The sequence below is a fragment of the Fringilla coelebs genome (assembly GCF_963513975.1).
Source record: "Fringilla coelebs genome assembly, chromosome: 2".
In the NCBI taxonomy this organism is placed as follows: domain Eukaryota; kingdom Metazoa; phylum Chordata; class Aves; order Passeriformes; family Fringillidae; genus Fringilla; species Fringilla coelebs.
Genome location: NC_140029.1, coordinates 49,704,509 through 49,728,058, shown reverse-complemented (window position 1 = coordinate 49,728,058; position 23,550 = coordinate 49,704,509). Strand labels below are relative to the sequence as shown.

At 37.9% G+C, this 23,550-nt stretch overlaps 1 protein-coding gene across 17 annotated transcripts in view; it reads left to right on the top strand.

Annotated features, from left to right (window-relative positions):
* LMO7 (LIM domain 7) overlaps positions 1–23,076 on the top strand; it is a 131,296-nt gene extending 108,220 nt beyond the window's left edge. For 9 of the 17 annotated variants that reach the window (XM_084201422.1, XM_084201423.1, XM_084201431.1 and 6 more), the window contains 18 exons: positions 294–455; positions 1,819–2,003; positions 2,684–2,744; positions 3,756–3,812; positions 3,965–4,006; positions 5,948–5,973; positions 6,285–6,389; positions 8,156–8,248; positions 9,598–9,953; positions 11,638–11,703; positions 12,038–12,103; positions 13,766–13,818; positions 15,365–15,584; positions 16,469–16,741; positions 18,089–18,197; positions 19,919–20,021; positions 20,527–20,573; positions 22,330–23,076. In XM_084201422.1, coding sequence (XP_084057548.1) covers positions 294–455; positions 1,819–2,003; positions 2,684–2,744; positions 3,756–3,812; positions 3,965–4,006; positions 5,948–5,973; positions 6,285–6,389; positions 8,156–8,248; positions 9,598–9,953; positions 11,638–11,703; positions 12,038–12,103; positions 13,766–13,818; positions 15,365–15,584; positions 16,469–16,741; positions 18,089–18,197; positions 19,919–20,021; positions 20,527–20,570 — 2,021 coding nt within the window. In that variant the 3' untranslated portion in view covers positions 20,571–20,573; positions 22,330–23,076. The remainder of the gene's footprint in view (positions 1–293; positions 456–1,818; positions 2,004–2,683; positions 2,745–3,755; positions 3,813–3,964; positions 4,007–5,947; positions 5,974–6,284; positions 6,390–8,155; positions 8,249–9,597; positions 9,954–11,637; positions 11,704–12,037; positions 12,104–13,765; positions 13,819–15,364; positions 15,585–16,468; positions 16,742–18,088; positions 18,198–19,918; positions 20,022–20,526; positions 20,574–22,329) is intronic. The other 8 variants (XM_084201433.1, XM_084201435.1, XM_084201426.1 and 5 more) reach the window with 6 other exon arrangements.
* Positions 23,077–23,550: the final 474 nt, after the last annotated feature.

The window sequence follows — 23,550 nt, the reverse complement described above, 5'->3', positions numbered from 1 at the left end:
AAGACTGAACACAGAAGTTGTTTATTAAAGGGGGTGGCCATAATCTAAAACTTACAAGTACAGAAGACTGATTTCTTTTTTGTTCCCATAAGTTCTAAATTGAAAAGCTGCTTTGATACTGAGTTTACTGAGCTTATGTTACAGTGTAGTGAATTTTTCTAAGACTTTCTAAATATGCACCATTAAGCATTTCTTTCAATGATTCCCCAACCCACTCTCTTCCAATCACAACTGTGATAAAAAGAAAAAATATGAATGGAGACATAATAACATTTTTCTTCTGTTTTCTGCAGGCAGCCCTGCAGCACTTTGTCAGCTGCATGTAGATGATGAGATCATTGCTGTCAACGGCACAAAGGTTTCACATATGGACCACAGTCAGTGGGAAGAAGCCATCAACAGAGCACTAGAAACTGGAAACCTGGTCATGGATGTCAGACGATATGGAAAGAATGGTGAGTTGTTTCATCAGGCAGATACTGTATGCTCTGTAAGGCAAATAAGCTTTGTCTCTGCTGTACCTGACAGCTGAGAGTCCTTATTACCCTTACAGCAGTAATACGTATCTACGCTGAGTAGTTTGCCAATGTGTCTGTTGCATTTTAACACAACTTGGCTTTTTTAACTGCTTGAGCATTAGAAATGTCTTGACAAGCAAACAGCAAAACATTGAAATACTGACCTCACTCTTGTGCTCTGGCCTGTTTCTTAGAGGATAGACAGGTAAAAAAGTGTGCAACCAGCACAAAAAGGAATCTAACATTTTCTTCCCTGCCATACCACAAGAATTAAGAGGGTCTGATCACTAATTTTTAAAGGCCCTCTGTCTCAGTCACCAGCTCCCTTTCTTCAGGGAAGGAGGATCTTTTGTTCCTTTCTTCAGGGAGCGTTTGAAGTGCGGTATAAGCCTGTGGGTGATGCAGTACCTGTGTGTTATGATTCTGGCCATTGACCCAAATATTGTGGTGCTGTAATCACTCCAGAATGGTACTACCCATTCTGGTTAGGGAGGATTTCCATCCTGGCTTGACAGCCTTGTAGCATGTCTTGACTTGCCATGGTTTTAATCAGGAAACCCTTTCAAAGTTCTAGAAGAATTTTTGCAGAGTTGGAAGTGTGACCAGTGACTTCTTTCACAGTATAAGTACAAAATATTCTTTTAGTGGCAAGCTAGGTAAATACAGCAAACTGGGGTAAAAACAGTGGGGTTAGGAAGAGACAAGAAAAAAAATCACTTTATAGGACCTAATACAATTGAAGAGTGAAATTAGTGGCAAAATTCTAACTGAATAAAATTTTCAGTAAGAGGGGTAGGGAGGGAATATAGGATGGCGTATGTGAGAAGAGCATCATTTGTCTTTGCCTCATCAATTTGCCCATTTAGTTTAGGCTGCCTTTTCTTCCCCCTCTCTGTGCTTCCTGATGAGCATGGACATGAAAGTGACCCTTCCCTGGATAGTGTATGAGTCTCATTGTACCTGGAGTGAGTAAAGTCAGAAGAATTTTCTCAATCCTTACTAACACTAATGAAATAGTTTCTAATGAATGCTAACTCCTCTCTAATGTTCAGCTGTTGTAGCACATATCAGCAAAGCATCTTTTGTTTTGGCAAACTTTCACGTGGCTTATGACTAACACTTGCATTTTTGGGGAAGGCGGTCTGCTATAAATGCCCTTTTTCCTGTCTTCACAAATTCCACCTGATTTGTGTGTCTCCCTCTTCTGTTTTTGTGTTATTTTAATGTTTTCACTAGCTCTTGTTCTGTTCTTTGACGTTACTGTCTATATTAATTTCTCAATCCTCCACATACCAAAAAGACTGGGGCAAAGACCTGCCTTCCCTGCCACGTGTAAGGCATAAAATCCTCAATCTCACCAGTATGGCTACCAACATTATAGGTACATCTGAAAATAAATGGATTGATGCAACTTCGGGAGAAAAAGTTTCAAATGCTTCCACCATATCCACAAAAAGAGATTTCTCCAGCAGCCTTCAAAGTTCTGTGAGTATGTTTTTGAAGGTCCATGGGAGATGGGGGGAGGAAGAAAAAATGTAGTGTCTTAATAGTGGGAGGATGGAGAAAAGAGGTTGAAAATATTCTGTTCCTTAAGCAATACAAGTAAAAGTATAGGACCCTGCATCTGAAATACGGAGATGTAGCTATGTATGTATTAAGGTAAATAAGATGTTTTAAAGACTTGCTGCTGTCTATTATGAGAGAACACTGGTGATTGATAAATATTAAAACAGGTAAAGACTACATATATGATGTTTATTCTTCAGAGAAGACTTTGGCTTGAATTATTAGCCTGAATGGAATAAATGGAAGTTGCAGCCCCAAAGAATGGGTGCATATGTGCTTTCAAATTACTTGCAAATAAAGCCTGCCTGCCAAGGAGCTGAAATAGGGAGATATTGGCTTCTGGAATTTTCTTGCAAGCTAATGTGTTTTATTTCTGCAGCAGTTCACAGCTGGTTGTTGATTCCCTCAAATGCATGCCGTAGCTTTATTATAAATTACACCGAGGAAGTTTTAGATTGTTTTGTATCTTTCTATAAAATATTATGAAGTGTTTTGTGACATATAGTTCCTGATAGGAAAGATGCATAGTTGGATAAACTTCCACAAATCTAATGAGCCTAAGACATTTATTTACTTATTTATTCATTGATGTATTTCAGGATACAGAAACAAAATTGATAAATGGAATGCAAGGAGATCTTGGCTCTAATGAACAAAGAGGTAAACCACTGTTGCTTTTCATCTGCTAATTGTGTGGTTTGTGACAAGCACAGACACTAAGCCAGTAATGACTGGAAGCATTATACAGTGGGTGAAGTGAGACCTTAATGAACCAAAAGCCAGACAGATATCACAGAGGTCTTGCTGCATCCAAACTGGGCTTAGCCTGCTTCCACAGTTTGCTAGGCAGTTTGAGAACTGACAACAGTGTTGCAGCAAAGCCCCCTGTCTCTGCATTAGTGGTTGTAAATTTAATGTTTGGTAGGGGTGAAAGAGAAGAAGGCACACAATTTATTGTAATTGCTACTGCATTGTATGGTCACTGAGTTAGTATGAGTATTGACTTATTTCACTACCCAGGAAGAATGTAGAGCATTCAACTTCTTGCTGTTTTTTTCCTGCCTCTTTCAGTTGTAAGGTTTTGGGATTAGTGGCTTTTTTCACTATTATTACTTTACTTTTATTCGTGGAGAGAAATTTTGATGATTCTGATATGAAAAATAATTGTATATGAGGCTATGAGCAGTTATAGCCTTGACAGCAGTGAGAGAAACCAGGTACATATACTTCCTAATGGAATCATAATCCTGAAGTAGGAGCTTTGTATTTCATTTTAGCTTGAATACACATGGCAATTCATAGAAAAATTGCTCCAAGATATCACTTGCCCTCTGGAGATGTTTTCTGGTGGCCTTGAATGGTCATTAGGCTCCTCATTTCAATTTGAAATCCCAGTCAGTGATGGTTAAATTAGACAGGGAGAATCTGAGACTGAGTTTGACACTTGTGCTGTTTTTATAGTTGGTCATTGTTACTGATGAAATGAAATCCTAATTAGTGTATGATGTAACCCCCTAAGGTTTTCCTTCGTGTTTCAGGGGCTTGTTGTTTTTCAAAAGTGATGTTGCAGTGTATGGGAGGTCTAACAGAAGTTTCTTATCCAGTCGTTGTAGTCATTAAAAAAAAAGGCACCTCATTGACTTGTTTGTATTCTTTGTATTTTTCAAATAGCATCTGAACCTATTTCTTTGAAAAACTTAAAAAGGCGGTCACAATTTTTTGAACAAGGTAAACCAAAGAGCTAACATTTCATGTACTTCCATGAAATTGTTCCTGCTGCACACTCTCCCTAACAAGTCTGGTGCTGGGTGCTCTACCTCTTCAGTGTTGTTTCTGCAGTTACAATGAAGCAACATAATTAATTTCCCTTCTTTCCCCAGGGTCATCAGGTTATTCTTACAATTCATGGGTCTACCTTTGTGGTAATGGGTCTTTGCGTGTTCTCTTATATCTATAGCTGTTTAAATCTTTTCTGTGTTGTTCATACTTTTTTTTTCCCCACTGGGTAGAATTCAGAAGAGTGGCACTCTCTGTTCAGGTTTGCTACTACCTACAAAACAAGAATAATGGTGAATATTCCAGCAGGGGTTTAGAGAAGATCTCAGAGCTGTTGATGAAGTATTTAACTCTGGATTTGAGTGTGATTTGCAGCTCTGTGCTTTTGCACAAATTCATATAAAAAGGCATCTGCTGGCTTTCCACGATGTGGTGATGTCACAAGATCCCAAGAAGACCAATATAAATTTTGAATTTAATATGCCAGCATTTTTTAAAAAGGCAATGAACAAGGCACTCAATTTTGGTTTTGTAGGTTGCTTTTCAGCATATTGCATGTCACAGCTCACATACTTCCACTAATGTTGTATGTCTTATGCTGTCTTCGGGCTATGTATGCCTTTCTGTTTTGCTGTAGCCTGAAAGAGTGAAATTCTGGCCTGCTGGAAGCTCTGTTGAGTTTTGCCAATGATTTGTGTGGGGCCAGGATTTTGCTTTTAGTGGTGATGATTTCTATTTTATGCCAGAAATGATATGTGAAATGCCACAGTAGATATCTGTGTCTGTGGTTCTGTTTGCTTTTTAAATACTTCTGCTGTATCTGCAATATTTTATCTGCAATATGGTGATATTTTGTTGGTGGTTGTTTGTTGGTGTTGGGGTTTTGTTGTTGTCGTTGTCTGGTTTTTATTTTGTGGCTGGCAGAAATTAGTTTTTATTTTAATTATTTTTATAACAATATTTGAGGTATTTCACTTGTGCTTGAGGGGGAGGACAAGGTTGTATTTCTAGAGTGCATGTTCAGTACAGCTTGTTAATTTTAAACTTTTGACACTTCAGCTTTGCAATTACATGAAGATTCCTGTGGAGTTCAGCATAAGCTAACAGGGGTGAGAGAAGAGGGGAGCAAAAAAGATCTATGCTTCCCTTTAATATCTCCTGGCATAACTGCAATAGATTAAACTGATTGCCTGATTTTCACTGTGGCTGTTGTGATCTGACAGTGACGACAAAATTGTGTACATATAGAACGGATGCTAACCTGTGACTCATTAGAGCCTTTTGTGTCCTAAATATGAACTTTTTTCCACTTCATATGGTTATACTTCAGAATAATGTTGCAATTTTTTTCTCTTATGCCTTTTTAAAAATGAAATTTGGACAGCTAAGTAGCAAGTACACCGTCAACAAACAAAAATAGTGACGGTGCTTGAGAAATTATTACATTAAAATTTGTGTTTCTCCCCGTTTTCTCAACTTTTAATAAATTAGCATAATACACATCTCTCTCTAATAATCATCTTGTCACAGGATGACAAGGCCAAGTGTGATAGCCTCAAATAGAAAAAGGTTTGTGGTGAATGGTGACCAGTTCACTGAATTCAAGTGTGCTTTCAGAAGTAGGAAAGGAGGAAAGTTGGAGAGCAAAAATACATGGTTTTTTGGTGGAGAAGTTGCCAGTGGATGTCAGGTGCTCTTAATTCATGCCAAGGGCAGTAGTTTAATAGCTTCTCTACCCTTGTGCAGTGTTCTGGTTATCAGCCATGCTAAACAGTTGGGTCTCACAATAATAATAGGAGAGGAATAGTAAAGAACCTTTGTGTTGCTACAGTGGTAGGTGTACTGCTAATTCAGGCAATTGCTGATGGCACTTGTGAGCATGCAAAGCTTTGAACAGTCGTGCACATTAGTTGAAAGCACCTTATAAATTCTGCCCTCGAGAAAGTTCAGCAGGGCAAATGCAAGCATGTCTTACTAAGGAAGAAAAAATGAGTCAGAAGCTCACAGACTTGCCACAGTTACATAAGTCTTGCAATAGCTATGTATGGGTCTAATGATTTCTCTTTTTTGCCTTCCAAATCTCCCAGGAGGCCCAGAGCCTGCAATGCCTGATGTAAGTACTACTTGTGAACTACTAGTCAGTTGTATAATCCTAGTCCTGTCAAGAAGCTCTCTGCTTTCTGCTTTACAATTTAGATCAAATCTGAGAGTACTGGCTAAGATTTGCCTTGTCAAGGCATAGTTGCTTTCTGTCTGTTTGAAGAAAAGGCTAATTTATGTCCTATATACCATATAATTTATGTCACTATAAAGCTCTAGCATTGGTAATGGTTTCTATTTCTCACTCTGAAAAAATGTTTTAAAATGTAGAGTGTTGATTATATGGCAAGAGGATAATACAACTTAATTTCTGTGCTGTATTAGCTCCCAGTCCCCTCCATCAGCGCTCCTAGCCGTCGGGTTTGGGATCAAGAGGAGGAGCGAAAACGACAGGAAAAATGGCAAAAAGAGCAGGACCGTTTGTTGCAGGTATAATTCATCTTCATAATCATGGGCTGTCAATCCCCTGTGTGTAGCAACAAGGAAAGAAAAGTAGCACGTGGCTTCTGCAGTTCTTCTTACTGATGGCCTGGGGAGACTCTCAGGTGCATTTTGTAGCCTGCACAGCTGCACACATTAGGAGTTATTCAGAAAAAAGAAGATAATGCTTTAGTGAGCATCATCAAATCAACCACATAATGTGTTTTCACTACAGCCAGAAGTGCTCAATCTTCCAGGACTGGTGTGTTCTTAATGACAACAGAATTTAAAGGTTAAGTGAAGAACTAAGGGGTCTTCTGTTTTGAATATTAATTTTATTTTTTTCCCCTTAAGGAAATTGCCTCTAGCCTGAGTTTTACCTCCAGTTAGTGATACTGTCTTGTATTCATATATGTAGAGGAGGCAGCCAGTACCTGCCTGCTAGAATCCTGTCATTTAGCAATCAGCTAATCAGTTGGAATAATCTGGTTCCCAGGACCTCTGAGTCAGGAAGCTGAATCTACTAATGCAAAACCACCTTGATAACCACTAGCTAGAGCTGGAGGGGGTGTTGCAGAGGGAAGGGGCATTGTTTCTAGTCTTAGGATAGCACAAAAAACCCGAGCATACATTTCTGAAAAGAGCTCAGCTCAATGAAGTGTAAGCACATGTTCAGAGACACATCTTTGCAAATTAAATTAAAGTTTATTGTCTGAAGTCTGATGACTAGGAGAGATGTCAGTGAATATCATTTATACTGCACAAGCCCTCTTTGGCTGTATTCAGCAGAAAACTGTGATGTCAAAGTACAAGCATAGAATCTATCTTGCTTTTTGAATGTTTCATCTTTTGTTGTTCCTTGTAGTTTGCAAACTCTGCAGGGCAGCAGCTGTACCTTCTTAAACTTGCTGGTGGTCTCCATTATTGTTTGGATGTTCCATTTGATACCTGAAGAGATGGCTTTAAAGAGTGTAAACCTTGCCTCCTCTTTCTTGAGCGCTGACGCAGCCATCTGCTATCACTTTTGTTTGCTTCTCTTTTTTTTGTCCTGAAGTGATAAATTTGACCAGAGTAATGATGATATTTCTCTTCCCCATGATCCTAGCAATAAATTTTCAAATAACAAAAAAAGGAAGCGAAGTCTTTCTTTGCTTATTTCCAGTATCTTAGAAGAAATACTTTAGACATCCTTAAATATTTTGCATTTCCCAAGATAAAAGTGGTGACTGACAAAACCACCAAAACATTTACCATGTGCTTTAAGCAATGCTTTATATTGTTTTCCTACCAAATCTAGTCAAAAGACAAATTTCAAGGTCCAGAAATTGGGTTTTGTTTAAGGTAACATTTCAAAAGAATGAGAGATCTTGCTCACTATTTCATTTAGTGATCTCTTTATATTTACAATATTGATGTGCCTAATTCCAAGTTAAATACAACCACTGTGTTTTTCCAGAAATACCTTTGATAGCTGAGGTTTCTTGTTCAAATGGTAGCTAAACTGGGGGACAGGGGCTATGAGGTTGGCTTTTGCGAGATTTAGCATGTAACAAGCCTGGAGACTCAAAAATCAATTATAGAACTCCTTTGGATTGTATTCAAGCCAGGATTTCATTTGTGGCAGACCTAATGTTCTAGAGGAGCTCAGTGATGTTTTTTGTCTGGTCTGTTTGGTCTGTTGAAAAATCACATTAAATTCCAGTGTACATGCTAATGAAAGTAAAAAAAATACCATGCTTCTTATTTGCATGTTTAACTTCAATCTAACCTAACAGGAGAAATACCAAAGAGAACAAGAGAAACTGAGGGAAGAATGGCTACGAGCTAAGCAAGAAGCAGAAAAAGAGAGTTCCAAGTATTTTGATGAGGTAGGCTGTGAATAAAGCTTTGCTTACTAGTTTCATGAGGGCTTTTTTCCCCTTATACTAGATGCATGAAAGCAGGCAAATATTATGGTTTTTATGTAATTTATCTTCTCATTTTGGAAAATAAATTGTTGTCCGTGACTTGGTAGAAAGAGATTGCAAAAATGGGATGGAAAGAGTAGGTGGGATGTATTGAGATATGTTGAATTTGTGTCTTTTCCTTATGAGCTGGTTAGGTAACCAACATGAAAAATATGTTGGCAAAAAGTCACAGCATGTATTAATTACTGTGATCATAAATGGAGACTTTTACTGTTTATTTACCACTGATGCTGCTCGTTGGAGTTCTGCTTCAATGCTTTATCAAGAAGCATGTTCATAAGTGTCTGGCTTGTTGCTGGCAGACAGTTCATCTGATAAATTTACACACCAAATCAACTTTAGATTTCCAGTTATATATTTTAAAACACTTAATGTGTGTAGTTTCTGTAGATGCTGACTTCTGTGGCTGTTGTTCATGGGAAGATGAATAAGTTTTTTCCTGAGTATGGGAACCGTCTGAGGTATCTCTTCTTTACTGCTAAGTGAGTGCTGCTTCAGGTGTCCAGACTAGATCAGTTGTGTTTAGACAGTCATGAATGAGTAGACCATAATTTAAGGCTTAGAATTTAAATAAGAAAGCTTTTTGAGCTGTTGGAGGACTTTGTTCTATAAGATTCTAAACCATTTTGTATTTTTTCTGTCATTAGAGATTTTGATGGACCCATCAACATTATTTTTTTCCTGCAACTAAAACATCTTTTGACCACTGAAAGGCCTTTTCTCATTTTTAAAAAAAGAGTCATAGAGTGATAGGTCTGAGGCTGGACTTTGAAATGGTAGGAGAATGAAAGAGAGTGGGAGATTCCTCTGCTTGACGATTCATGTGAAATTCATTGGTCTGATATAGATTGCAGTGTATATCTTTGTGTATACACTTTTAAGTAGGTCTCAGGTTTCTAAGTCAAAACAGTAGGGAGAAATGCTGGGTATCATGGAAGGGTTTGTTTTCCATGGGTGTTTAAGTGGGGAAGGGATGGCTTGACATGTAAGTGATACTTTGGAAAGCAGAATGTTTCACATAGTTGTGGCCACACTGCCTGTGGCGCTTGCAAAGGCTAGTGTGTGGATTGAAGCTCTTGAATTAGGAGAATGTGAAACCAAACTTTGCCCTGCATCTTGCCCTGGAAGTGCTGGGGATGATTTTTATACATGTTTACCATATAGAATAAATTACCTCTTCTGAGCAAGCAATCTGTTTAAAAAATTGATCCCTTCCATAAAAACATGATTTTTTTTTTCCTTTGCCACAGGAGCAGACCGTTCTAACCCTAAATACAACATCCATCACTTCTCAGGCTCCACTGGATGTGTCCAGCTGGAGAGCAAGCCCTGAAGCAAATGCTCCCGAGGAGCCAGAGCAAGATGGGGAAAACGAGCGGGCATCGAGCTCAAGGAGGAGGCTTCAGGAGGAACAGAGGATCCAGGAAGAAGCAACTAGGCATTTTGAGCAAGAACAGGAACGCCAAGAGCTGGAGCTCGAGAGACAGCGTAAAGAGAGGGAGCAGCAGCAGGCTGAGGAGCAGAGGCGGCAGGCAGAGATGGAGGAGCAGAGGCGGCAGGCGGAAAAGCAGAGGGAGGTGTCAGTGGAGGTGCCTCAGTACCAAAGGTGTGCACTTGTGCTAGGATGTATTTCTCTTCCTTCTGCAAATTCAAATCCGTTTCTAATGAGGTTGTATCTGTCTGAATGTATGAGGATGTTCATGTGAGATTCATGCTGCAGTCAGTAGGCACAAAATACCGTACCATAGTCTTTCTTTCCAAAGACAGAAGGATCAGGCATAACACAAAGGCATTCCTCCAGAATCAAGCGCTATATTTCCCTACTTCAGGGTTTTTTAATGGCATGTATAAGTACAGTAATTACAGCCAAATGAAAGACGATCTGAAGGACTTAATGAGAAGATTTTGCAAGAACTGTGCACAAGCCAGTGACTCAACTTGAGAGCCAGTGACTCAACATACAGGTCTTCCAGAAGAAATACCAAGGTTAACACTTTTTCAACAAATGTGTGGCTGATTTTTACAGATTTATCTCTCATTTTAATTCAACAGTGTAACAATAAAGCTTAATTGCAATTTAACTACTGGGTTAATTTGTCAGCAAGGGATATTATGGTATATAAGTGAACCGTATAACCAAACTTGGTTACATATCATAGCCTGTTAGAAACATCCACTGCAGATATATTTGTTCCTCTCATTACCTTCTTCAGCAGCTTGATTTAAAAAACAACCAAACAAATAAATCCCCATCTATTAGTTCTCAAGTTTGTGTTCTTGCCCAGAAGTTTTCAGACTACTGTTACAGGAGATTAATCTGTCTGAAACCGATTAAACCAGCAACCTTTCATTATTTTGTCTCCATTTACCTTGCTGCCTTGTGTATGACTTATGGCTTCTTTTGAAGTTTTTCTCCTTTTCTTATGTAAGTAACAAGAGATGACTGAAGAGAACACATGGTATCAAGCTGAGTCTTAGGAGAAAGTAGTATGATTTTTAAAAACTGCATATATTTGCAGAGGAGGTTGTAAGACCCAGAGTTACTTTAGTTTAATCTAGATGACTGCTGCTTGATATGCCTGCTGAGCAAAGCAGAGACACAATGCTACAATGGCTGAACAGGTTCTTCCTGGCAACAGAGCCAGGATAAATTTACAATTTTAGCCTGTCCCAGTTGCAAGATGATAGGACTTTGTGTGGTAACTTATTAAGCTGCTGTAATATCTGCATATCTAAATCCCTGGTACATTCTTTAGTCCACAGGGATTTCATTGCTTCTGAGGCTGCTGCCAAAGGATGTGTTTTGCTAAACACGGGTGGTTTTACTTAATAGCAAAGGAGCAAATTCAGTGAAACTGGGCTTTAAAATATCTGGGGTTAAATATTTGCTATAAGATGATATCCAAAGATAAGACTGTAAATCTGAAATGTTATATGAACACCAGCAAAGGCATGATACTTGCTGCAAAGTACACTGAGGGATGGGACAGTCAGCTAGAGAGTGTTTTCTGTGGGACTTTGTGAGTTTATAAACAGCACCTGTACACTCTTCTGCAATAAAAATGTAATTTTTAGAGGACTGCTGTGCTTTGACAAAATTTTCCTCCTGGCTTTGAAATGGATGAGATAATCACTGTTGTCTACTGACGCTTGTAAGTTTTGCAGCACCTTAGTCTTTGGGATTCTTTTAATGCAGCTGAACTCTCTCAGTTTTCTCAGGGGATGCTTACTGTTTGCTCAATTTCTAGAATTTTCTTTTAATAAGTATTCTATCTTTATTTTGCTTCTAGACATTACGAGCGCTATGAAGTATCTAAAACAACAGAGGATCGAGCTGGCCAACCTCTCATTGACAGGTAATAAGAAATTGAATCAAGACATAATTGAAATATCGTTAGCAATAACCATTCTGGCAGGCTCATGTTTGGTTTCCTTGTCACTTCACAAAAATGTAATTTCAGGCAGTTTTTCTGACAACTTTTCTTTTTCTGCCTTCTTTTATCAGTTGTATTTCTGACTATCAAATTAAGACTCCTAAGAACTTTACTTGTTTGGAGTGTTTAATTTAAACTGGGGTTTTTTTTCCCATTAAGGATCTATCTTGAATATTTCCCTTAGGAACTATTTATGTCTATGTGTGTCTTTTTCTATATGTGAACATAATGATTCTTTTTTTTTTTTTCCCAATAGGCATTATGAGCGTTATGAAGTCTCTAAAACCATTGAGGAGCAGCCTGGCCAGTCATTTGCTGACAGGTATGTCCAATATTGAATCTTAGCACCAACAGTAACCATCACCATTTCTTTGTTAGAAAACTTTTAAAATTCTAATAAACTTTAGTCACAGCAGCTAAATGGATACATTGGATTGCTGCTGTGTTTTGAAGTTTTTATGGCACGTTTTCATACTGAAAAAAAAGCTGCCAAACTTGTCAAATGATGCACCATGTTGTAAGCAGCAGTTAGTCAGTGGGATTCTACGGGCAGAAACAAAACTGTGAGGAGGTAAATATGTGGGTGGTACTAAACTTACCTGGCTGGAAAACAATTTCAGCTCTCTTGTGGTTGTGTCATAGCATGCTCTACAAACTAAAGTGCAGTCATCACAATTTGGGTTGTGCAACTTGAGAGAGTAAACAAGAAGGGAAGTGAGAGGCAGCAGTAGCATATTTATCAAGGGGATAGTGCATGTTACTCCTGTAATTGACACAAGTTAATTTTAAGGTACAATCTCTTGCTTTACAGATTAAGCCTTTGTTTTGCATTGCATCTCACAGTAGTTCTGAAAGGCAACTTCTGCGGTGTATTTAATCACTTCTTGTAGTTGAAGTGAGCATACCTCTCTTACATAAAGAGGAACTCCAAAAATTACAAGATACATTTAATGGATCTGTTACTAATGGAAGATCTAGATCTAACTTCAGAAGGAGCATGGACTAAATAGTTACGTCTTGGATATATGTGTGAGGAGGACACTGCTTTTTTCTTCACTACAGGCAGCTGTGAGAGTGTTGCATCTTCTTAAATAGATAATAAAACAGGTCCACACTATAGATCAGACAGTAAAAACTTAAGGATGCAAGATGTGATGTAGTTTATGCTTCATTTATCTCCACATAAAGGACAAGTTTCTTTCAAAATGTGGCTGTGCAGCCAATGCTGTATGTGTAAAAACATTAATGTGGCAGCTTTGAGTTAGGACCAAGCAAAAGATTTCTTTTTAAATCTTTTCTTTGTGAGTTATTTTAAACTAAAAAATTGGCTGTACTACTTGAGACTAATAATACAGCAGAGGTGTTGCTGAAGCTTCTGCTCTGTACTGTCAGAAAACCAACTTTTTGGATTTGTGTTCCTGTATATGGCCTTTGTTGAATGCCATTTCTTGGCTAAAACTAATTTAAAAATTATGCTGCTAGGTATAATCAGTGAACAGTAAATTTTTCCAAAAACAATCTGCATGCAGGGTTTTAAGGAGGTGTTTTGCTTACAATGTAGTAACAGTACTGAAGTATGATTTCAGTTTCTCATTAAGCCAAATAAATTGTAAATCTGCTCTGAAAGTTCTTGCTTCTTTGTCTGACTGGAGTCTTCAGAAAGCTTCCACAGGGAAGGATTTGGTTTTTCACATGGTTTTTTTAAAAACAAATACAATGATCAGTTCCTTATACCTGAAGCACTGACAATTTTCAGTACAAAATTTTAACTTTCAATTGGTGATTATCTATTGAGATCTAAATATTGACATTTTTTCCCCTTTTCTTGGTCTTCAGTTATTTTTTGCCTCTTGTTTTAAGTATAGTATAAATGGTTGATGGGAGGAATAGTGAAAAAAAGAGGACTGGTTCTATCATCTGCAATGATAAGACCTTTGCCTGTAATGAGGTCTTGTAATTAAGACAGATGTTTTTATATCCTTAGGAATAAGTCAAAATCAACTACAGAACTGAATGAAGTCAACACAATGAGAAATGGTAAGTAATGTATAATTTCCATTATATTTAAATTTTTTGGCAGGTAGGGAGGGAGGAAAGTAGGAGGAAAAAAAGTGTACTTAGGATAGTCATCCTAAGAAAATTAATTTTTAGAGTGTTTTTTGATAGCTGCATTGTGAATTCATACTATGCCCCAATTTAATGAACTTTCAACAGCAAGAGGAAAATCATACAGTCAACATAAAAGCTGAGGACAAATATGATTAACTACCCTTTTGAAGACAGTGATTACAATAGCTCTTAGATGCCTAAATTTTAACATGAGATTTTTGCATGAGATAAAACCAATCATGCAATTATATCATTGAAGATATGTGTAGTTTTGATGCATTGACTCTGTCAACAAAAAAACAAAAGCTGCACATACCAAGATGATGAATGTATTTAATACAACTTTTTGCCTTCTTAATTTCAGTTAGTATAGTAATAACAGAGCAAGAAGTCAGCTCTTGTTATGTCACATTGTGTCCTGGATTCCAGTTCAGATATATGACTTTGGTTATATTAGAAGAATTATGTGCAAAGCAAACAAACCAATTTTATAAATATGTTACAGTCAAAAATGCCTGCAAGCTTCTTTTGTGTCTAAAACACAGTTAAAAAAAGTAATCACAAGTAATCAAAGAAAAGTAGATTTATTAAGGGATATATTGCAGATTAAAAATGTCACTTTCATGCATTAAAGCACTGTCATTGAAACTAAAGTGAAAGTAAACTCCCACAGTATTTCACAATGATAATCTATACCAATAAATCCAAGAGTAAATCTACAGTCAGAGCAGCATTTGAAAGGTTTGAAATTTCAATTGAGTGACTTATTACTGAGTAATTTTCTTAATTGTTTTTACTACAAAGAATACGTACTGAATCTAGGAAATAAACTGTTGCCTTCTGATATGTCAACACCTATTGGAGAAAGATTGCTTATTTGTTTCCCCTTCCAAATTTTCAAAGACCATCTATACAATAAATTTCATTTCAACTCAGTAGTTAACACATAATCCAAATAAAAGAAAGATTTCCCTCTCCCCTTTGTATCTATATAAAGCAGTGTTTTTAGGGCCTTGAAGAAAGAAAGAAGTTCTTATAAACAGAGACAATTTACAGAAGAAAAGAGTATGAATTCTTAAAAAGAAAGAATGTATCCCGTTATTTAACGATGTATTTTACACATGGTTCAGTTTGTATTAGAGGAAGAGTCCAAATTATGGCTCTAAAAGAGGTGATACCCTTTGAAAAAGAGGGGTGTGTGCACACAAATGTCTATGCATGTACCCTTAGGAAGGGAAGGAGAATGTATTTAAGTTAAACATTATGTAAAAGGCTACATTAATGGAAATGCCAACAAAAAATTTCAGTAATGCTGTATTGGTAAGTTTTACTCGGCTGTAAAAGGGAACTGGAATAGCTTGTGAGTGGAATGATGAACAATAGCTCTTGGAATTATAGCCAGAGTGCTGACAGGACGATAACTGCTTCTGTGCCCTGAGGTGTCTGCTGATATTTGCACATGTTGCCTGCACAGGTACCCAGAGCAAGTATTCAGAGAGGTCCTGGAACGTGGGTGAGTCACAGAAGAAGTCTCAGAAGGAGCAAAACCTGTCTGCAGCAGAGTTGGAGAGACAGCAAATCCTTCAGGAAATGAGAAAGAAAACATCTCTGCACACAGACAGCAGCTGGATTAGGCAGCGCAGTGCCAGTATACATAAGGAACCCGTTAGTCTGTACAGCAGTAGTATGAGGAGGTAGGAATCACATTAAAAATTAACTCTGTCCCTAATCATACATTTTGCTTTGGTTATTCTGAAATGCAGCCTGTATTACAGAGCATAGAAACAAATTGAGTCTGTGAAATGCCATAAGGCTGCCAGCATAGCAGCACAGATAGAAGAAGGTCACTGTATTACAGCTGGGATTGAATGGGTTTTTTTGCAAGTAAGGAATGTGGATGTGACCTGTAAATAACTCAGCTGCTTATTTCTTGATTGGTACAGCAGCAATGGAAATCAGTGGTATGCCTTGTTATTGACAGATGCATTTAAGAATTTCAGCATGGCATCCTGTTTTGGAAATGAATTATTGTGGTGAAGTATGCCTTTTTCAACACAGAAATATGTCATAAAGTTTGGATAGGTTTTTTTTTTTGCTTTATTTAATGTATGAATGTTGGATTTGTCCCTTAGGAAACAGCCGAGTTATCAGTCAGGAGAGTGTTTGGTTATTGGGCCAACACCTTGTACCTGGGTGATGCTCTCCAGTCTGGGTGGATTGTTATTTTCAATCTGGTATCCCTTGGAGAAAACATAAACAAAGCTGGTATCTGAGGTCTGTTTCTGCACTGTGGATTTTGATACAGCTCACCCTGATAAGGCTGCAGTGAAGTGTTTTGCTTTTGCCTCGCCCGTTTTTTACCATGAGAACTATGCCTGGACACAAAGGATAATTTCCTACTCATGCATTTTAAATCTGTGCATGAAGAATATTGCTCAGGGTGATCAAACAAACATATTAGTCCCAGAAAATATTAAAAATGCGAGATTAATGGCTTTCTCTTAAAAAAGTCAGAATGTAGCTCTGTTGCTCCTACGTACTGCTATTTACATTTGAGGTGCTTGTATCTCTATTACAGAGGGGAGTCTTTGGACAATCTTGATTCTTCAGGAATGAGGTCATGGAGGCACCACTCATGGCTGAACCAGTCTGCATCCTCTTCATCTCTATCTTCTAGTCAAGATTTTAGTCGCCCGGTGTCCACTTCAAACCGAGCCTACATGTGCACTCCTTCCTCCAGCAAAGCACCTCCTGTGGCTACCTCTGCAAGAGCCCCCTCCACCTCCCAGACAGCTCCCAGGGCTCAGTCTCCCCTCTCTGCTTCCCAGTCAGGGTCCCAGACACGCAGCAGGTGAGTGGGTACCCTTTTTCTGGGAAGATAAAAATGTTGGACAGCACTAAAGGGCAGACTTTGTGTGTGTGCTGGACTTAAAGCATATGTGTTATTCTTGCCCATAGCGTTGAGTAACAAGTACCTGGAGTTTTCTAGCTGGAGGGGACAGTGCAAGTACAGGCTGGTATTACCTCCCTGCTCCAGTCACTCAGAAAATTCCCCAGGTTTGTCATCACTGCTTGACATTGGTTAAAAAAAACAAAGGAATTTGAATAATCAATCTGCAGTCTCCAAGCTGTGTGTTGGTTACCAAAATGATTAGCAAAAGCCTGTTCCAGATGGCATTTCTGACATTTATTTTCCTTGGTTTGTTTTAACAAAAGATTCCTGAAACCCACGCTTTATGACCCTCATCTTGGTCTCTCCTCCTCACTTCCTGGCATGTGGTCAATATCATCTTGAGGAGCGTTCAGGAATGCTCATAACCCATGACCCTGGAGAATTACAGAGTAGGATGTTGATTTTAATCTAGAAGGAGAAAGCAAGAATTGCAACATATTTTGAAACAAAAATGGAATTCAACTGTGGTAGGATAGATAACTCTGCTGTTTTATGTACTTAAAACATTTTAAAAATACCTTGGGATAGTACTCCAGAGAATCATCCCACACAGAATTACATGTGTTATAAATAACAACAGTGAACACTACTTCACTAGCTCTTACACTCTCAGGCACTTAGTGATAAATTGACCCCAATTTTTTTTTTTAAGTGAATCTTTTATGTCCTTTATGATGTAAGAAAATTACCTTCTTAACCATATTTGCTCATTAGTTCTCACTTCCATTTGTTAACACCTTGGTACGTCTATGGAAACTGACCTTCGTATGGTTTACATTCAAAGAGTTAACATCATATTTTATGACCAGGACTAGCCTTCTTTTATCTAACAAGGTGCAGATGGTGGAACTTGGAAGGGGTGCTTGCTAAAATTTAGCCTTCTGGATAGTTCCCCACACCTAAGAAGGCAGGAGCACAAAACCTTTGTTCTTACTCTCCAAACTTTACAGTACACTTTTTATTTGTAGAAGCTATTTTATACAATGAAATACGTGCCAAGAATGTCACAGGATTTCTTAACTTGTTCCTATTTAAATTTTATGTAAATTATAACACTTCAGCTTTCCACAGCTTTCAGATCTACTCTAAATAATATTAATTTTCAGTTTACTTTCCCCAAGCAGCCTAATAGTCCAGTTTTTACCCATGTGGTTTTTATTTTTAATCTCAAAAAGTATTTGATAACTCTTCTTTGTCTTTTAAACATTTTCAAGCTGGTTTTAAGGTTTTTCGTTCTATATTTAGGTCAGTCAGTGGGAAGAAAATCTGTTCATACTGTAATAACATTCTGGGCAAAGGAGCAGCCATGATCATTGAGTCTCTTGGTCTTTGTTATCATTTACATTGCTTTAAGGTGAGAGCTGGGAGTCACATCCTGAAGGAACAGGAACTAATCAGGAGCACGCATGGCTACTCAGTGTTATGCTCACAGAGGTTCTTACTAATCACCTGCTTTGCCTTCTACTCTTGACAGCGTGGTGCATGCATATTTCCATGAGGCAGTCCCATTTGCAGGCATTTAGCACTCAATTATAGAAGTGTTTCTTAAATTCCAGAGTTAACAAGTAGGATTTTGAAAAGCAAGATGGACTGTGAGATCAAAGATTTTGTTCTTTGAATAGGTGGCAAAATATCGGAAAATGCTGGACCACTTCTCCCAGAGAAAGCAGCTCCTATAAAAAAAGAAAAATCTCAGCCTGGACCCTAGCAATTAAATCATTTAAGATAACCCATCCTTTCTAAGCTAACCTTAGCAGACAGTGTTCATGTGGTGTTTTCCAAGTAAAGGCATGTTGGAAGAGATCAAAGTGGTAGGATAAAGCCCAGAAAAAAAGCAAAAGGTGTGTTTAATGCTACTCAGCCCTAGTCACAAACTAAGTGTAGTAGCTCATGCCCAGCACTGAGATCTAGACCTACTTACATGATTTCCCATCAGCTTGGGGCATTTGCAGAGCTGAAAGAATAAATATTTGTCTGCAAAAGACAGCAAAGCAGTCCCATTCCCCTGCCCTTGGACTAGATGTGGAATGAGACTATGACTTGGAGGTGCTGTTGTATCCTGCTTCTTCCCTGACTTCAAGAAAGAGATTTCTGTGTGTAGTTCAGAACACTTGATTTCTGTGCCCAGCTCAAGTGCATCACCTGGAGTATTACTAGGAATTGACTCCAAGCTTTTCCTGGATCTGCCTCGCTGAGCAGGAGAGACAGGACTAATCCATAGCGATCAATCGCCATTCCCTTTTCTGTAGGATGTGTAATCTGTGTGAGACCATCCACCTGTAGTTTATGACCTACATAGGAAAATGCCAAGTTTCTGTTTTTCAAATTTCTGAAAATGAATGAGCTGTTGAAAAGACTGCCATCCAAAAGATTCGTTACTTGGTTAAGCAGGGAAACTATCTGTCCTTCATAAATTCAGTAAAGAGAATATTGTGTTTTGGATTACATTCCTTCCAGATGTGGTCCATATTCACAGCAAGTACATGTTTAGCTACCATAGCTAAATAGTTTAATGCTAGCATGGCAGTGGTCAAGCCCCTTATGTGTTTATGCAAGAAAAATTAAATCAGCCCCATCTCTCCAAATCACAACTTGTTTCGATGATGCAAACCCAGGAAATTGGGAGTGCCTGAGTATTTTCTGCTTTGAGTGCCAAGGGACTGAGGACACCAGCAGCATGTAGTGCCACATGGAAATCTGCAAGTAGCACACCCAGGTGTTCTGTGCCAAAATTCCTGTTGCCATCTAGAGAACAAAATTTTTTTCGTGCCAAGCCAGTTTTAGTTTTCAGAGAAACCAAAGTTCATAATTCGATTTAATGACCTAATCTCTAAAAACCATCTGCTTTATGTTTGCGTACTTGGTGCAGCTCTGCTATTCATTGTCCAGTCGTCGCCTTAAAATACGTCCTCAGGGTTGGTTGCATTTTGATCTACTAATCGTTGTACATTTGCTTCTAGTGATTGTGGGGCTATGGTTCAGGCTTTGCTGAGCTTAATTAAGAGCTGCTTTTGAACAGCATTTTTATTCCTTAGTATTTTGGAAGGAGTTACTAATTATTCATGTGTGATACAGTGTGTTGCCTGTGGATGCGACCTTGGTGGATCCCGCTCTGGAGCTGAAGTCAGGATCCGAAACAACAAACTCTTCTGCAACGACTGCTATATCAGATTTAAAAGTAAGGCAATCCAACTGCAGTGTGCATGGCTGTAGTTCTTCTCTGTGCTGTACAACCTCAAGTGTTTGCACAGCTGAGCCACTTGATAGCTTTCATGTTTAGTTTTAAATTAGTGAATAGGTTCAGCAAGGTTTGATTGCCAGTTTCTGTCTTTTGTAGGGCAGTCATTCCTAACTTCTAACTCACTGGTAGCTGATTTTACCAACTTGTTATTACACAGTTTCAAGCAGACAGCATGGTATAGTCATCTTCCTTCCTTTATAGATCTGAGAGAGTGGTGTCAAGGAGCTGTCAGGTGCTAAACAGGCTTGTCTTGATAACAGAGAAGCCTTTTTGAAAATGTCTACATTTTCTTAAAAAGTAAACTGAAATATGTATTTAATTCAGTTCTAATACATACCTGGAAAGCAATTAGTTTATCTTGTGCAGGTGGCACAAATACTGGTTTCTTTTTATGATGCTATTATTATTGGAATTATAGGTCTGTAATTGGTTATTCATTTAGGTACAAGTTCAGGAGGAATTGATTTACTTACAGATCTTAATTAAAAGGTGCAGTATAATTTTTTTCCTTCTTATGGCTTGCAGAATTCTGATTTACTGGAGCATGATGTTAAGGCTTTTTGTAGTGGTATTTAGGTCTTTTTTTCTGCTGTCATAGATGATGGTAGACAACTTCCTAATTTTGATAAGTGTCAGGAGTTTTATACAGCTCTTTTTTATGTAGCAAATGTGGAATTCTGTAGGATGATGAAAATCAGAGAAGGGAAATGATTTCTGAATTACTTCCTGGGAAAAATGTCCACGTTTCTTTATGAGCCTGGCACATTTTTCTCGCAGTGGATTGGAAGGCAGTGAAGGGAACAGGATGTTCATGCTACAGTGCTTGAGCAGGAACTGGGCAGCTGCTGGCTGTGAGACCTAGCTCAGAAAAAGAGAAGCTCTGCATCTGATGCTGTTGTGTTTGTGGGCTCTTTTTGACTTCCATGAAGAGAAATCCCAGAAATGATGATGTGGTACCCAAGCTAAAACCAGAAAGTGCAAGCCCTCGTGAGGGTAATAGCGCACACAGAGGCGAATGTGATCGGTGGAAGGAGGAAAAGAATCATTCCTTTCCATCTGGAGGTGATCCAGGGCACTGGGTCATACCACGTCTAATTTAAAGTTTGGAGAATGTATCTCCTTGTTGATGACGGGACTACACTGAAGTGACTGTGTTCCTATTTGAAGCACCCAAATGTGTGAGAGATTCACTCTGGAGCTTGCTCACATTATTTTTTTCTCTGTGTTTTCTTTTGGGGGGAAATATTGCTGGATGAGTTGAATCAGTAATTTTATTATGGATGAATTGCTATTTATGGGCTGTAACGTCAAAGAGAGACTAAAGTCACAGCAGTGCCTTTCAGAAGCAGAGCTGATCTGTGAGGAAACATTTGTATTCCCTTCCCTTCAGACTGCATCTACTTGGGCCAGTGGGCACCTCAAAACATAATTCTATGAGATACAAGTAAAATCAGGAGTTGTAAGAACCTGTAGGTACAGAACACAGTATTCAAATTAGTGATTAGTAATTGAAATCAGCTATTTGAATAATACAAAACCCAGCTATACAATTACTGCAGTGAAAATGTGTTTGCAGCACAGCACTGCCCTGTGATGTGAATTCCTGTTTTTTGCAGTTGGCATTTGACATCACCCTGGCTAATTATTTGTTAGTTTGGAATGTGAGCATGTTGGCTAAAAGGTTTGATAAACCGTAGGGTTATAAATACTCACTTTGCAATTTTATGTAATTTTATGTGATATTTTTGCACATTTTTTGTTAATTCTGTGGTTTAAACTTGGAACGTTCTAGTGAAACACTGCTGTATTGGCAGGTACCTACAAAGGTATGCAGGGAGGATAAAAAAGTTCTTTATATTGTTACAGTAACTTAGCAAATTTTAATTTCATTATTGAAAGGTAAATTAGAGAAATTATCACTCTATCTCTGTGCTAATACTAAAAATAAATTAAATGAATTAAAAATAATTCTTAAGACTTTGGTAAAGTGCATGTTCTGTGGAATATGACTTGGCCTGAAATACTTGCAGTGCTGTAATTGGATTCAACTCAAATTTGTATTGTTCATTAAATTTGGATTGCTTGATTCAGAATGCATACATTAGTATGTTACCATTTTCAATAAGTATTTGAAACTTTAAAATGTTTTTTTACTATTAAGTGACTATTTTAAACTTTAAAATGTTGTTGTCACAAAAGTTCTTCAGTAACTAGACTTATGGTTTCTTTTGTCTTTTCCTAACAGCTGGACAACCAACCTCCATGTGAAGCAAATGAAGATATGAAACCACTGTTGCAGATACAAGAAGAGGTGATTGCTGCTGATGTAGATCTATAAATATATATATTGTGTGTGTGTGTGTGTTTTTTTTCTAAGAGTAACTCTTGCTTGTCTAGTCTTCATAGCAATACCTTGTATTCTTCATGTAACTATTTTTATTTATAAGAAAGTAATTGCAGTAAGGAAATAGCTGGGAAAAATGCTTTCACATTTTCGGCTTCAAGTACCAAGAGCACAAGAGACAATAAGTATATTTTCAGTGATAACTTCAAAATATTTTTGAGGCTTATAATCAACTAGTTGACTTTCCAATGGTATATGAAGAGGGTATTTTGTTTCTAAGCTCTTGAAATGAGCGTTAGAGAAATAGCTAATATAAATATATATTTGCAATTGCTGCCTTTATTTTTGACATATTCTGAAAGTGAATTCTCTAGGTTGATATGAAGCTGCATTTAAATGCACACAAATGTGTTTGCTTTCCATATGCTGGTTTCTAAAATTATGTGCTTTTTTGAAACCTAAATACAAAGAATAATCTCAGAATTTGCTCAGTGGTGTTGGCATAATATTCTGTGGAATCCATTTAAGAGAGAGAGTTTTCTTTTCCTGTTTGGAAATGTAACTATCACTTTTTCCTCTGCAAACTGAGTGGAGAACGGTTGTTGAATTACCATATATTTGTAAATAAAAAATCGGATGTTGCATTTATTAGAAGTTTTTGTCCTTTCTGTTCAGCTAAACATGTCTAAGGTAGTATGTGGAAATATAAAATTGTTTGATTTTCATCTTGGGAAAAATATTTGTTCTGACAGGATTAAGTTCTACACATAAATATATGCAAGAACAATAGTTCTTCCTTTTCTCTCTTCCTTTGTAGTCAATGTCAAAGTCTGTGTACAGCTTTTTCATCAAGCTCCTCATGCTCTTTCCCTTAAGTATTCAGTACCATTGATGACACTATATGCCCGTCCCTGAAAAAAAATTGAAAGAGGTGGATGTTCCTCAAAGTTTCTCTGGTATTGCTAGGAATGAAGTGCCAAAAATATTTTTGGGTTAGGTTCTGCTCCTCTTGAAAACACAGCTGGAATGTGCTCTATGTCTCGGTGGCTTCCAAATTGTTCTGGACGGTGGCTTCCCCAAATCCTTTCATGCCTGGGTATGTACCCTCCTGTGTTCATATCT